The 15,705-nt window shown below is 37.8% G+C and overlaps 1 protein-coding gene across 1 annotated transcript; it reads right to left on the bottom strand.

Annotated features, from left to right (window-relative positions):
- Positions 1-5,497: 5,497 nt before the first annotated feature.
- On the bottom strand, positions 5,498-8,434 carry LOC118433421. The gene is made up of 2 exons (XM_035845343.1): positions 7,886-8,434; positions 5,498-6,912 (listed from the first exon to the last, which is right to left on the bottom strand). Exons 1-2 carry the CDS (start codon positions 8,346-8,348, stop codon positions 6,110-6,112), a joined length of 1,266 nt encoding a protein of 421 aa, XP_035701236.1. The 5' UTR covers positions 8,349-8,434; the 3' UTR covers positions 5,498-6,109.
- Positions 8,435-15,705: the final 7,271 nt, after the last annotated feature.

Here is a 15,705-nt window from a genome sequence, read left to right as displayed (position 1 = left end):
AATTTGGATAAACTAAACAATTTTAGGATTGGGGAACTAAGTGGGCGAGTTAAGTACTCATTAATTAAAGTTTTCGTTAACGTATTTGACGGTGTCCATACCAAATAGGAAAGCTTTTGCAGCTGGATTTTTTATTTTTGAATTTCCATCAAAAATAGGTGCTTGGTCATGAAATTAGCTTAATAAAAGAAAAATTTTGAAAAAAAGTTGCCTCAATCATCCGCTATTGCCGCTAATGTCAAATTGAGAAGGGTTCGTAGGACAGAGATTTCGTAGTCATTTATTGAGTTAGGAAACTAAAATTTCGGATTCTACACCATCTTGAGTGTCTCTTGGTGGCATTTTTCGGCGTTAAGGTCTCATGTCGAAAATTACCTTAAAAACGTTCACTTTTGTACATTTAAATTTCCTCATGCCCTGACGCGTAAAATTTCAAATCTCGATGATCGTTTTTAAGGTCATTTTCGACATGAGACCTTAACGCCGAAAAATGCCGCCAAGAGACACTCAAGATGGTGTAGAATCCGAAATTTTAGTTTCCTAACTCAATAAATGACTACGAAATCTCTGTCCTACGAACCCTTCTCAATTTGACATTAGCGGCAATAGCGGATGATTGAGGCAACTTTTTTTCAAAATTTTTCTTTTATTAAGCTAATTTCATGACCAAGCACCTATTTTTGATGGAAATTCAAAAATAAAAAATCCAGCTGCAAAAGCTTTCCTATTTGGTATGGACACCGTCATTTAAAAAATAACTCGTTAATTAATTAATCAATCAAGAACTTTTGTTTGAAATTAAAACATCTCTGAATAATTTGTTTAGAGGGGGCGAGGTACATATAAACTTTTGCTGAAATTCTGGGGGATTGTGATAAATGTCCCCCTCTCCTTCCAACTTCTCCTACGTGAAAGACATACCTTGAACGTATTTTTGTAAGGTGAAATGCTTCATGGCCTCGATCTTGCTTGGCTTTGAAGTGGCTTTTCTTTGACGTACTTGGCTGATCCGTAGTATTGTCCATTATTCTACATGTGTATGAATATATTGAATGAAATGTACATGTATGTAATTATAAAATTAACTGATTAGGTTGATACTAATTAGATGTGTCTAAATTATGTCGCACAAAAAGTCCAATTTTCGACCCCCTCACATACCATCAAGAAAATTTCGAAAATGTCATTAACCTGGATTTGTGATGGTGTGGATTGAAAAAAGTCGGCTGGAGAAAGCGATATGCATTTTTTTCGACAAAGGGTTACAGTGAAGTACAATTACTACACCGACAATGTTTTCAAGCCCATTGTAAAACCTTCGAGGTCCGGCCTACCCAAAAATGGAAATCGGATTTCGCAACAAGACACGGATCAGAAATATGGTGCAAAAGTTGTCAAAAACTGACTTCGAACTCATTTCATCGATTTCATTTGGTCACAAGAATATTATCGGCATCCAGAGATTTTAACCTTCCGGATTATGACTTGCGGTGCAACATTGAGACCATGGCCTGCTCTAAACTAAACACTAACATGGAAGATCTCAAAAATGTTTGTCTAACTGTTTTAGACAATTTTCCACTGGAAACCGCGTGTACTCCAAGCCACCGGCCGCACTTCAGACTTCGCAAGCCAGTGCACTCCCGAAGATAAAATTTGGAAATTTGGTATTTTTATATTTTATACAGATATATTATGCATGCATGTGGAAACTTTTAAATACAAGTCGCTACCCGTTATTCTCCTACACATGCAAACGTTTGTCAAAAGACATAGTAATGGACTGGGTACAGACGCAAGTCCATTGAATCATCTCCTCCTGAGGTGGATGAGAGAGGTGAGAGAAGTCAGCAAAGGTAAAAGGTGAAAATAATTAAAAACGGAATCTGCCCGGACAAAAAAAATTGGATCTCGATAAGATCTGTACAGTTGATTTTTACGAGTCCAATGGTAGCAGCATTTCGCTTTAACTCACAATGCGATAGTGTGAAGTGCAACTCTCAGATTTTTCTGAAGTTGTCAAATTGAGTGGTCCAAGCCAATACAACCAACGTTTCTTGAAGCAGTTTGTGCGAAGGTTTGGATTTTCTCAAATATTTGAGGTCTAACAAGGGACACTCACGACCTGTAGTTTGAGTTCAGAGTACCCACTATGTTTTAGCCCGAGTCAGGGCTTATGTAATCATCATGTCTGTCTGTCTGTCTGTCTGTCTGTCTGTCTGTCTGTCTGTCTGTCTGACTAACGATTACTCAAGAACGAGTTGACCGATTTGGATGAAATTTGGAAGAACCATGTATCTCTGCAATGCAACGACCGAGTTCGAACATGGGTTCGATCAAAAAAGATTTGGACCAGTGGGGGTCATGTGGGTGGGTCGGGTATTATGCACCAAAAATTCAAAATTGTCGCAGAAAGCTGAAATTTGGTACAGAGGTTGTTAATGGCTCCTAATGAAAAAATGTGAAGTCAAATTTGAAAAAGTTTTAACCGGAGTCACCCTCGCGGGTGACCCATACCGATTTTTCAAAATCGTCCAATCGAGCCGAAATTTGGCATAGATGTTGTATGTATGTATTGGTGGGGTGACGATCCTGCCATAGTTAGACTGGACCGTCAGCTGCGCAAGCACTAGGGCTTATTGCAGTCTCCCCGTATACACCGCTTACTGTGAAGAGTTATGACTCTCACGATTTACCGATCTAACTTGATCAACAAACCGCCCTGATCTGATTATAAATTGAATCAGATCGGGCAGAGGCATAGTAACTATTTGCTCTGGTGGCACATCGTGCCTCCCAAAGAGTTCTAACCTAAGGGCACAGTACTTGTCACAGGATCCAAGAAAATGAAATACAGTCTCAGGGCCACCGCCGCATAGTCACGTGGCCTCATCAACTAATCCCATTGTTCTAAGATGCCCATTTAAAGTGCAATGCCCCGTTAAGGTTTGTATAGCATAGATGTTACTAATGACCTTTAATGCAAAAATGTGAAGTGAAATTGGGAAAGTTGTTATGCATAGGGACCCTATCGCATGACCCATACTGATTTTCAGAAGTTGTCTTAAAAAGATGAAATTCGGTACATTGATACTCAAGGGCTTATGAGGAACGAATATAAGGTTAAAAGCGGGCATGGTGTCTCCAGAGAGACCCTTCCGGGTGACCCATGCCGGTTTTTGAAAGATATTAGTTGCAGCTGAAATTTGGCACAGCGGCTAAAAATGACTTCTATAGAGCAAATACAAATTTGTAACTTCTAAATTTGAAAGAAGCGACCCCAACTGGTCCTTGTAGGCAAGGCGAAGGATTTGCAAATAACTTTACACATTTAGTGCTAAGTACTACAACATTGCACCAGCCCCACCACGGGGGTGGTAATACTTGCTCGGAGAAGTCGGACACGGTAACAATCGGATCCTATCCCTGACTCGGGCTATATGAAGGCGGCACTGGAGGTTTTAAATCTCCAATCTCGCCCCTTATCTGCTCTAATTTAGAATTTACTGCGGTGGTGATTTGACATTGGTATTTTTAAGTAATTCCGCAACCGGATCGAGGGAAGGGGTAATTTGGTTGACTTCCATATTTTGGGTAATCATGTACTGAGTCTCCGCTATTCTGCGAATTGCACTAATAGTGTCCTCCACTGTCGTTGGAGCTAAAAAGTGGATTTTCTCCAAATACAGTGGTCTCAGTCCTTTCACTATATACCTGATTTTTGTGTGCTCGGGCATCGACATATCGAAGTCGTTTATGAGGTCGAGGATACTGTACGCATATTCTTCTGGGCTTTCGTTAAGCTGTTGTTTCCTCGCTAATAATTTTTGTTCGGCTACTTCTTTTACTGCTACTGTACGAAATGCCTTCTGAATCGCCGCAGTGAATTCGTCCCATGTAACCTTAGCCGATGCTGGAGCTCCTGCAGCGGCAGTAGCTTGTGCATTTCTGTCTCTGATATAGTTAAAGTACCAAAGCAGCGCCGTTTCAGTTAAATAATTGGGAATAACTTTAACTTTAATGTCATCACTCCAATTGTTACTAAGTGGAGCTAATTCAAAACTTTGAAGGTATTTGAATGCATACTTTGGTTCTACTCCGCCCCTTGCCCCAGGGGGAGTGGCCCAAAGTCGCAAAATCTGAAAACTCGGCAGCGGATTTCTCGATAACGGAGAACGATATCGAGATGCTTCTTTCACCAAAAGTTTCCTAATTTTTTTCTCTACAACTCGAATCGAGCGTTTTTTGAAATTCTAATAACTAAATTTCCAAAAAATAACTTAAAAATAATAAGTATGTAGAGACCGATGAATATTATGGAGTTTGCGTCGATCTACTGCTGTTATCTGTCAATCTGCGGCTGTGTTAACGTCTGCATACCTGCAAAACCAAAACTCGTCGGCCTCTATCTAATCAGGGGGTGGTCCCAGACCCCACAAAGTATATATATTCTGAATCCTCCCGCCGAGACCTTTCCAACGATACCCCATTTATGCGGTAATGTGAGACTTGAAATTTTCATCCAAATTTTTCGAAGTTATTTTTTGGAAATTTAGTTCTTCGAATTTCAAAAAACGCCCGATTCGAGTTGTAGAGAAAAAAATTAGGAAACTTTTGGTTAAAGAAGGATCTCGATATCGTTTTCCGTTATCGAGAAATCCGCTGCCGAGTTTTCGGATTTTGCGACTTTGGGCCACTCCCCCTGGGGCAAGGGGCGGAGTAGAACCAAAGTATTGATTCATGTACACTCAAAAAAATTAGCTCTACAAACTGTGCAAATCTTAACAGAATCAATTTTTTTTATGTCTTTCGAAATTCCGGTTTACATTATTGTAACTCCTTACTCAAACGTGTGTAGTGGCCGAGTCCCAGCCACCAATTTTGTAAATACGTAGTAGCCCCCGGCTCCTGTTTGAGTTTTGACGGTAGTTACATATTTATAGTGATTTGGTAATAATTTGACCTACCGGTTTCCGGTAATTATATGGTAACCGGATGGGTAATGTTTGTGTAAGCAAGGCCCCGTGGCCGAGTGGTTTAGCGGGTTTGGCTGTCACCACGCAGTCAGACGTTCGATTCCTTCGGCCGGGAAGCTATTGCTAATCCTACTTGGCTCTGTGTAATTACGGGGTAGGTGCACGATCCTTGACAGGGTGAGCCCATCCATACGGAATGGAAATGTCATAGAGAGTGGTCCCGGCAGAGTCCGTTCTCTGCTCGGGATGAGACGACTTGCTACCAAATTATGGCAAGAAGTCGACATCTAAGGCTGAAAAGCAGGGAATACCTGATGTCTTTCGATGAAAAACGACCGCATTTTGAGCATTTCGAGTATTTTTTTTGTCTAAGCAGCCAACTTTTCATTTTTTTGAATTATTTAATACCAGTTTTCAAAGGGTGCATACAAAAGTAAATATTTACTTTTGCACGAAATTATGCAAACAAATACGAATTTTCAGATTTTCGCATTATTATTATTGAGATAAAAGAGCTTTATTGTTTTCAGATTACTAAAACTTTAATCCGTTTGTTTGTGCACTACAGTATTTTTTCTTCCCTCAGATTTATGCAGGCAGTAATATTGAGTTGTGTTTATATTTCAATTACAATGCGATATTTATAAAATTCAAAGTAAATAAAGAACTTTTACTAATTATGTAGTTGCATATTGCTCAGTGCTTCTCCTGTTAAATTACACCTGCAGGACATTAGAGCACGAAAATGTTTCTAAACGTTTAATAACATGCACCAAAAATCCCGAGATGAAAATGCACAAAAATCATTTAATGGCAAATAATATGGAAATATTGCAATTTTTTAAATAATTGGTTAGTTAGGAAGTTGTTGTGCTATTTGATGGTACATATTATCATCATCATCTTAGTCCCAAAATTTTTTTCCTAAAATATGTCCATATCTAAAAATTTTAATCTAAAAAAAATAGTGTTATAAAGGTTGCAAATAAACAAGATTTCAAATAATCTAAACCCCATTATGAAATTTTTTGAAAATATGACATCCTATGCCAGAAGCGAATTTTATTAATTTTATGCGTTTTTCCCCCGCATTTCCTGTGCACGAAAAGAAATACCGGTTGTTCATAAAAGTTTTACACCTTCTCGTTAACATTCTTCATTGGGAGCCGAATTTTAACCGTAATCTCGACACTTTCCTCCTCCTCCTCGCACCACTCATCCCTCACCTCCAACAAGTTGACATTTCTCTTTGTGCAAAACAATTTAATTCCATCCACAACCTGCTCCAGACTTGTTGCAGATTTCAAATCCAGCTCAGGACAAATTTTCCCTTCTTCCTTCACTGCCCGCAAAATCATTCCGTGCAACTCTTGCACTTGCTTTCGCCCAATTTCGAACTCCTTTTCTGCACATTTTATGACTTTCATCGTCTCAAAACTTAAACCCATTTGCATTCTTGCGTCAAGAATGGATTGAAAAAATCCTCCTTGCGGAGCAGCATCGTCCAGAAGGTCTACATTTTTCAAGGAATGTTTCCAATCTGCCAAAGTCACGTGAACTTGTGACCTATCAATAACCGCTAAAGTAGTTCCCCCCTTTTCCTGCAACCTTTCAACCGCCCGCCGGTACGCGAATTTAGCCAAATTCTGCAAATCCTCATCAACTCCGCGCTTTTCTCCCAACGGAGGCGACGTCCCGTCCACCACGAAGCGGAAAACGTCCTCGTCCAGGACGTTGCCCCATTTCGAGGTGGCCCCGAGCAGGACCTCTCGACGCTCTTGGGGGGTTAAGAAGGTCGGAATGTAGACGTATTTTAGCAATTTGTTGATTCGCCAGGAAAATTTTTCCGCCCTGGTTTTGTCCTTCGTGCCCCCGATGAGGAGAGTATTGTGCCGAGTTTCGTCCATCTTTTGGGTCAGGAGGGCAGTGGGGGTGTCTAAAAGTATGTAAATATTATCGACTCATAAATAAATTAGGGTGCGAGTATAACCGTCCAACGAAAAATATTTTTCTTCCAACAAAAAGAAATAATTTTTTCAACCAATTTATTTTTTAGTCCAACCAAAATGTAAAATATTTAATACAACCAGAACATAAAACATACAACTCGCACATTAACTATTAAATTTAATTTAAAACTTTTAATAAACTAATTTGAAGTAGTTAAAATTTTCAATAAATTGTTCTAATATTTTTCATTTTGGTTGGATATAAAAATCATTTGGTCGCAAATTGTAAGGTTACGAAAATTATAATTTTTGGTTGGAAGAAAATAAAATTTCGTAGGGCACTATAAATTTGACCAGATAAATTATGTGAAATGTCTCATAAATAAGAGACATATAGATAGGTACACTGTTAGAAAAGTGATATTGATATGAATACACAGGTATTGATTTCTGGATGATTAAAATATTGCCACAATTTTAAAATATTTTCCCTTCCCGTAAAAATTTGCTCCCAGCGTCTCCCAGCGTATGCTCACAGATTTGGTCGAAACTAGTCTCAATCGATCACAGACTTAATTAGTATGAAATTTGTAAACGAACTATTTATCTGCGAGTGCACAGGTTTGGCGGAGATATTTGCATCAAAAGGGCAAAAAAACGAGCCCCAAAGGCGACCAGTTTTACACTTTTTGAATTTTGCATTACAAATTTGCCCCATTTCTCATCTTTTTATGCAAATATATCCACCAAATTGTATACTGATTAGATTTGTGATCGATTGACACTAATTCGGTCCAAATCTGTGAGCATACGTTGGGAGACCTCCATTGTGAGCTAAATATTACAACTTCGTATTTATCACATATGAATACCATTTTGGCATATATGAATTTGTTATTATTTTAATACATGTTGTCTTAGAGTAGTGTAACCCCTATCAAAATAGTCTGAAGTACTTACACCCGCCATAAAAGTTGTCCAAATCTGGCAAGAAAATTACAGCGGTGTGAAATTTCTTCGCTTCTGTGAACGCATTTTCCACTATCCTTCCTCCTATTTCGTATGGGCTGTAAAATTCTGCAATATTTTCCGCAGTTTCGTCCCCATCGACAAAATGGACATAATTCCCGCCACTTTGAAGTGACAACTCGGTCGCGACGGCGGCAATTCCGCTTATATTCGTTCCATAGAGAATCACTCCTGGCGGGACTTTCTCCCCGGCTTGACCCGCATTTTCGTACACTGCGCGATTAAGGAACGGCGTGACTACGTTGTTTTGCAAGTATTCCAATTGCGATGCATATCCGCCCTCTGCTTCTGCTCGAATTGTGGAGAACGTCGGGGGAGGAATTTTATCCTCTCGGCGAGGTGGAGGTTGTTTTTGTTGTGCTTGTAAAATGTGCTTCACAAATTTTGAGAGCATTTTTTGAGTCAAATTTTCCCCACAATTTTGGTGTGTACAAATTATGTGTTCTGTGGAGGAACTTGAGTGAGGTCAACCCTGTAATAGTAAACTGTCTAGTAAATAACTAATTAAATCAAATTATTTGATTTGAAAATGCGATGGTGTGAAGTGCAACTCTCGGATTTGGTTGAAATTTTAAAATTGAGTGGTCCAACTCAATGCAACCAACGTTTCTTGAGGCAGCTTGTGCGATGGTTCGAATTTGTCAAAATATTTGAGGTCAAAGTTGAAAAACGAGCGATTTTTACGAAGCAGAGGAAGGAAACTACACTTCCATACCTTTTAAAGGGAAAAAATCTCCCATTTTTCAACTTTGACCTAAAATATTTTGACAAATCCCAACCATCGCAGTAACTGCCTCAAGAAACTTTGGTTGCATTGAGTTGGACCACTCAATTTTAAAATTTCAACCAAATCCGAGAGTTGCACGTCACACCATCGCATTGTGAGTAATATTTACACCCAGAATTTAGTTGCCTCACGATTTAAAATAGAGGAAATGTTTTTTTTATATTTTTTCAACAGATTTCAAGGAATATTTCTATATGATTTGAGTATCACGAATGCTCGTATTTATTGGGTGATGACCGAGCTGTAGAGATGAACTTTCTCCGTCTGTTTCTTATACTCAACTGGAAACTCGACAATGCAATCTGGCAGCAGACTAGGAAATGCCACGTAAAACATGTATTTGCATGTCTCAAAGGTACTTTACATGCATGTCAGGAAATACAAAGGGTTGGTTCTAAAGGATGAAGCGTAATGTAATATGTTCGTATGCCTCTCTCATTTTATAGCGTCGTAATTATTGAGGGGAGAGACCCCTTTATAAGTTGTCCGTCCGTCTGTCTGTCTGCCTGCCTATCAAATAATTTTTAACCACAACAGTATAAACTTGAAAGAATAGTCTGTTAGGTCAAGGGTCAGATCTGCTGAGAATGGGCTCCATAGGTCAGACCCTTCATTGTTAAAAATGTCACGTAGGGATCAAATTGCATATTTATGTCGATTCGATAGAATATTTAACCCCGAATTGACCTCCATTTTGATGTCAAAGGTTACGAAAGTCCACGAAAAGGTTGACATGATAAATTGTCTGTAAAGGTATACAATTTAACGTTATCATACATGTCACAAGTGCCGATAACACGTGTCACCTTTAACAGATTTCTAACATTCAAAAAGAATATTCATTTTGACAAAGTGGTTTCACCCCTTGGTTGCATGCGTTGTAACGATTGATTTTATGTGATCCTGACATAAAATAAAAAGTTGGATTCTCGCAGACTTGTGTAGTCACAAGGTTACGTATAACCTGGTTTGTTGCTTTATTCACTAATTCACAGCAAGTACCGTGCTCCTCCATAAGTGAGCCTACATACATACGTTCAAGGAATTTCAGACTTACACAAAGGTGACACAAATCCTGCCTATAACGAGCGGAGGAGAAATTTGGGTTAGAGTAATTTTCAAGTTTCAATCTCCCGCCTCGTTTTAAAAATTGTAACTGTATGGTTGAATGTGTTTTTCTTAAAATTTACACAGCCCTAGTCTCGCTCGCTGGACACAAAAATTTCAAATTTTTTTTCTTTATCATCAAGTTGAGTTTTGTTTCTCAATTTCATCCAGTTTCTCCCTCCTACCATGGGAAAATATAGATTTGGACGGGAAAAACGAAACCCTGGTAGTAACCAGCATTGACAATGTTACAGCGTAAAACATTTGCTACTACTAAAAAACAAACTATTTATTACCCACTCGGCCGTAAATTCTTACAAAATGAATACCAGTGACGATAAATACGCCACTCCATCAGAATTTGTAGTGTGTGTACATACATAACAAACACAAGCATTATTCACATTTATTTCCGGTCATCTTTTTTAAATATGTGACTTTACATTGAGCGAATATCTGTCCTTATGAACAATTAAATTGTGATGTTTTGTTGTTTTATTTCTTTTTGAGTGACATAATTATTACATGTAGGTATGTACTAAAGTGAATTGATTAGTATTTTATGAATAAATTACTGCTGAACTGGTGGCACTATTTTGATGTGATTTCATTATTTTATTTTTGCATTGCATAAACCCGGCCATGGTCTGGACGCCTTTCATTGTGATTAAATGTATCGGTATTTAAATGTAATGGGTAATCGGTAATCAGTATCTCCGACGATCCAATCCAATCCATCCATAATCCATAGATTGGATTGGATAATTTGGAAACCCATTTCACCTCTACACCGGAGGCGGAAGCTGCGCACCTATGACCCCCACTTGACCTAAGAATTGACCCTAAATATGGAAAAATTTTTCACTTAAACTACGTAATCTGGCATATGAATTTAAACCCACCTCTACCACAGTAACGTATTTATGTATGCACACATTGGCCGCGGATGCCGTGGGGACATTCACATTGTGTAGGGAAACAGGTTTAACATGACATCGAGTAACCGCTTCCGGGCTACGTGGGTACGATACATAAATATAAAAAACAATCCGATAAAATTTTCACCTTCACTCTGCCCCTCGTCCGTAAATTGTACCACGTGAAACAAGCCACTCCGTTTTATGGGTACATAAAAGTTGTGCCGACACATGAGCCCAGTGAATCATTGTCTCTCCCTTGATAAATATGATTGCTACCGACGAGGTGTATGTAAAATCATGCGGACACAATGTCCAAATTGTAGGTACATAAATGGCTTCTAAAATTGAAAGAAATGCATAAAAAACATGGTAAAATAATTAATACTCATTTTACCCTTGCAAATAGTTCCCGTTAATTTACGTACATATGTAATTCAGACACTTTCCAATTTGAGTCCTTTTTTATTGCCACGTAATCATTTGCACATTTGACATTTTCAGATTTCCCAATTATAAATAGGCATCTACACTTGGTACGTATTTACATACATATATAGATGTTTTAAGTGATATTTGCATATAACATTTTGATGCTATTTCAGCAAATTTTGGCAAAAAAAACGTATAACTTTCTCCTATATTCCACGAATAAATGTAAATATGTAGTCATTAACACAGATAATTCAGTGCATCGTTCTAAACACGGCATAACAATTCGTACGTACACCTACAAATTTTTCAATGTTTTATTTCACCGCAAAATATAAATAGAATTACAATTAGATGTGTGAAAATACTGAGCATAACTACATTGTACAATTACACTAATTTAAAAATTTGAAGAATTATTTATTTATTTATAACGTAATAATTAAAATATTCAATCTATTTCAATACTTGATACAAAAATTGTGATAAAATAAGCAACACAGTATTTTTTTAAAAAAAGTATGCAACTTAACTTAAACGTTGCGCAAATTTTGTAAAATATTATTTAAATGATTATTAATTATGATTAAATTAATGAGAAAAATAATGTTTCCAATTAACGACATTTCCCTCAAACTTCGCATCAATTCTTCTCTCCAACCTCTCCAACCGAAACAAGCTTTACAATCACGATTTCTAGTTGATCGGAAAGAAGAAATTACTCCTCGTGTTTTTCTCGCGTCTGGAAATCAGATGGATTTTTAAAAATTAATTATTCTCAAACCCACAAAGCTTACTATTCACACACCCTTAGAAATAATGACATCAAGTACAACTCAATTTCATGTAAACTATACTAAATAAATCCAAAAGGGTAACGTTAACTTCACAAAAGAAAAAAAATAACTCTGGATTTCGTATAGATTACTTAATTTAGAATTTACATAAATTTTACATATGTATTTTAATTATGTTTATACATACTTTCAAGATTCGATCCCGGACAACGAAAATTTCGTCCAGAATAATGACAAAGGGTGCCACCAGGATCACAAAAATTAAAAACTTTCTCTCCATCTTTCACCTGGAAGACAAGCGAGGACAGATAGCTATTTATTTATGTAAATAGGTGCTCCCTTTCTGAACGGATTTGAGAGAATGACCAGTCCGCAAGGAAGGATGCTTCCTTTGTACCCGGGGCCGACTTTAATACTCGATACCCACATATACGTATCTAAATATGTAGCGTTAGAGGAATATGTACATGAGTAAATAATCGCACATGTGTAAACGTGGCTGCTTCACTTTCTCCAAGAGTGAAAGCACGGATTTACATATTTACATATGCACCGATCCACAACTAATCGGGGACTTGGAACATGAGATGTCCTCATCTTAATCTTAATTCTCATCTCGTCCACGGTCCCAGTGGTGGGCTTCACATTCTGTCTGCACCGTAATTCGTACATACGAGGGATTATATTTAAGGATAAGTTAGTCTGTTCAAATTGGTACGGTTTGACGTGTTTTTGATGATTGTGACCATTCTTTCGTGATCTTACAGAGATACGTTTGTATGTATAAAATCATACCGAATGTTTTAAATAAATACTAGATACATAATATTTATTAATTCCTTAACTATACATATTTAGGTAATTAATTTTTGGGGTGAAAGTACTAATCTTGTGCATGGGAAAGTTAGCAATCGAGGATGTCACGAATGCGTAACTCAACAATAATTAAGGAATAGAGATACGACTGTTTGTGTGTATAAAATCACACCGCATATTATAGATAATTGCTAAATAATATATCGACTGTGGGTCGATAGCCTAATGGCTTGAGAGCACGGCTGCGAACCAAATGGGCCAGGGTTCGAATCTTGGTGGCAGCGGTTTTACCCAATGGGTTTTTCCGGTCTGTGTCGCAATCGTGTGGGGGGTGACCCCCCTCACAGTGCGTGGGATGGGGGAGTGTGGACTAGTGACTGCACCTTGGGTCCTCCCACTCACATAGTTAAGTCCTCTCTACGTAACTGCCCATTAATATGGGAAGTAGAGTTGTAAGTTCAAAAAAAAAAATATTTATTAATTCCTTAACTATACATACCTACATATTTAGTTAATTAATTTTTGAGGTGAAACTACTAATTTTGTCCATCGGAAAGTTAGCATCATTTTGAGTGTATCACGAATGTTCAGAGAAAACGATATAAATTGGATACTTAATCAGCCAAAAAAATGACATAAAACTTTTACTTGATTTCCTTCTCTCGCAAATTGTAATTAATTAAACCATTCCAATTATTTCTTTGTGACTGGAAACACAATGACTGAAGATAAAAAACCTGGTAAAATCCATGATTTCGATTTTTACATAAACGTCCAATTCAAATTAGGACACCAGGCTGAATAAAAATGGGGGTCAGCAAAAACATGTGAGTACGTACAAAATATTCCCCTAAGTGAAAATAAAAATTAATGCTTCCCGCTTCCATGCAAACTGAATTAATTAAGAGTTTCCAAAAGGACTTTCCACTAGTTGGGAGGGAAATATTGAGTCTTTTTTTCAACTTCGTATACGGACATGCATATTATGCAAAATTGGCTCTTACTAGTGTGCGAATTTAGACAGATATTTGTATTGCAATGGATCCGTGAAATTACACAATTATATATTCGTCCACCAGCCAAAAAACTTTTTTTTAAAAAGCGATATGCCGTAAACACTCTATTTATACAGGTTGTTTATTTTACTGCACGAAGTTTTATTTCGTTTCGTACAATAACAAAACTTAGATATGAAGTTTGATTTAAAACACAGCTAATTCTTAAACATCCCAAATAATAACAAAGTTGGAAGAGGTATGTAAACCATATAAAAAAACTCATGCCCAACAAAGTTGAAAGAATTCAGACAGGTAAGATCTGGCCGTTTGTGAAGTCCGACATCGACTCTACGGCGACCGGGATCAAGGCAAGGAACACGGTGGCGGCCATCACGTCAGAAAATATATTGCACAAGAAGTCGTTCTTGTTTTTCTCGTAATCCTGAAATCAGCAGTGCAAAAATATTCTTGATAACATTTCTTTACCAGATTACATAAATACACTCTTACACTCATATGAAAATCAGTAAAACGCAGTATTGATATGTGACTTTACCGCATTGGTAATGATTTGGTAATAAATTTTAAAAATTAATACCATATGGTACAAAATTTAATACTACCTAGTAATAAAATTATTACCAGGTAGCATTATTTCATTACCGAATCTAGACCAGGGTAGTTCAACCGTTTAATACCAAAGCGGTAGAGTCACATATCAATACCGCTAATTTTTTTTTAATAACCAGTTTCTAAGAGTGTACAAAATCTGTATTTACGTGTGACTCTACCGCCTTACTAATTGGTACAATAGAAGCTAATTCTAATTACTACTTAATTCGAAAGTCAATAAAACTCTTCAATTAACCGAACAATTTTTGCGATAGATCGTCTAATTAATTTGCTTTAATAGCGATTAAAGTCTAATTACTGGTTAATTAGACAAACTGATATTCTTCTAATTACCAATTACTTATTAGTTCAAAATATGGCTAATTTTAAGACCCTGAATGCATTTGATAGATGCCAAATTTGACAATATTCCTTACCTTGCTCGCAATTCTCCTCCCGAGAAAGAGTGACATTTGAAGTATTAACATCGCCATGCCGACAATTATTGTGGGTACAAAGACTCTTATCGCCTCATTAAAGTTTGCATTATAGTCCATCCTCGGTCCATAAATTCCAAACGTAAGGTATCCCAAACCCCCCATAATCTCCAGGAGGGCATACACTTTAATCAAAAACCGCACCGATGGGAACTGATTTACCAGAAAGCGGTCACCAACACCCGAAAACATGGCCGCGTTTCGGGTAATCATTACAAAACAAGGGTACGATTGACTCCTCTGGTGAAACACTTGGATCAATTGGTTTATCCAGGATTCCATTTGGGGTGACGTGACGCTGTCAAAGACGAATAAAATGGAGCGATCGCTCATTAAGGTGTAAACCTTTTGTAGGGTTTTCCCCAGTCACCATCCGCCGCGGGCATCTCAAGCTTTTGGGCTAATTGAAGAAACGAATTTGTAAATGTGGCTGGATTTTGGGCATTGATCCAAACGCATGCTCCGTCAATGTCGTTCGATACGTGGTAATTGACTAGACAAGTTTTCCCCACTCTTGGACCTCCCGTGACCTCGATGGCGCGTGGGTTGAGGCTGAAGTGGTATCTCAGCTGGGTCATTTCGATTGGCCGATAGAGCAAAACGTCTCCGATGGGAATGCCAAACTTGAAGGGTTTTGGTCGAATTGGACTCGCAGCTGGGCGGGATTGCTGTGGCAGGAGTATTGTAGTGGGTGGGAAAACTCGAACCAAGTTTTCTGCAAGATTTAAAACATGTTAGACTTCCCTACATCTGCGCAAGTCTGATCTCTGACATGGTTGTACGGAATG

The sequence above is a fragment of the Folsomia candida genome, unplaced genomic scaffold (genome assembly GCF_002217175.1).
Source record: "Folsomia candida strain VU population unplaced genomic scaffold, ASM221717v1 Fcan01_Sc051, whole genome shotgun sequence".
Taxonomy (NCBI): domain Eukaryota; kingdom Metazoa; phylum Arthropoda; class Collembola; order Entomobryomorpha; family Isotomidae; genus Folsomia; species Folsomia candida.
This window is presented reverse-complemented; position numbering and strand designations above follow the sequence as displayed.

What these genes read in the sequence shown, in the direction of transcription:
- LOC118433421 (XM_035845343.1), bottom strand. Translation starts at nt 8,348, where the DNA reads ATGCTCTCAAAATTTGTGAAGCACATTTTACAAGCACAACAAAAACAA. An exon ending in GGACAACTTTTATGGCGGGT is followed by an intron (nt 6,913 to 7,885) that starts GTAAGTACTTCA and finishes ACATACTTTTAG; the next exon opens with ACACCCCCACTGCCCTCCTG.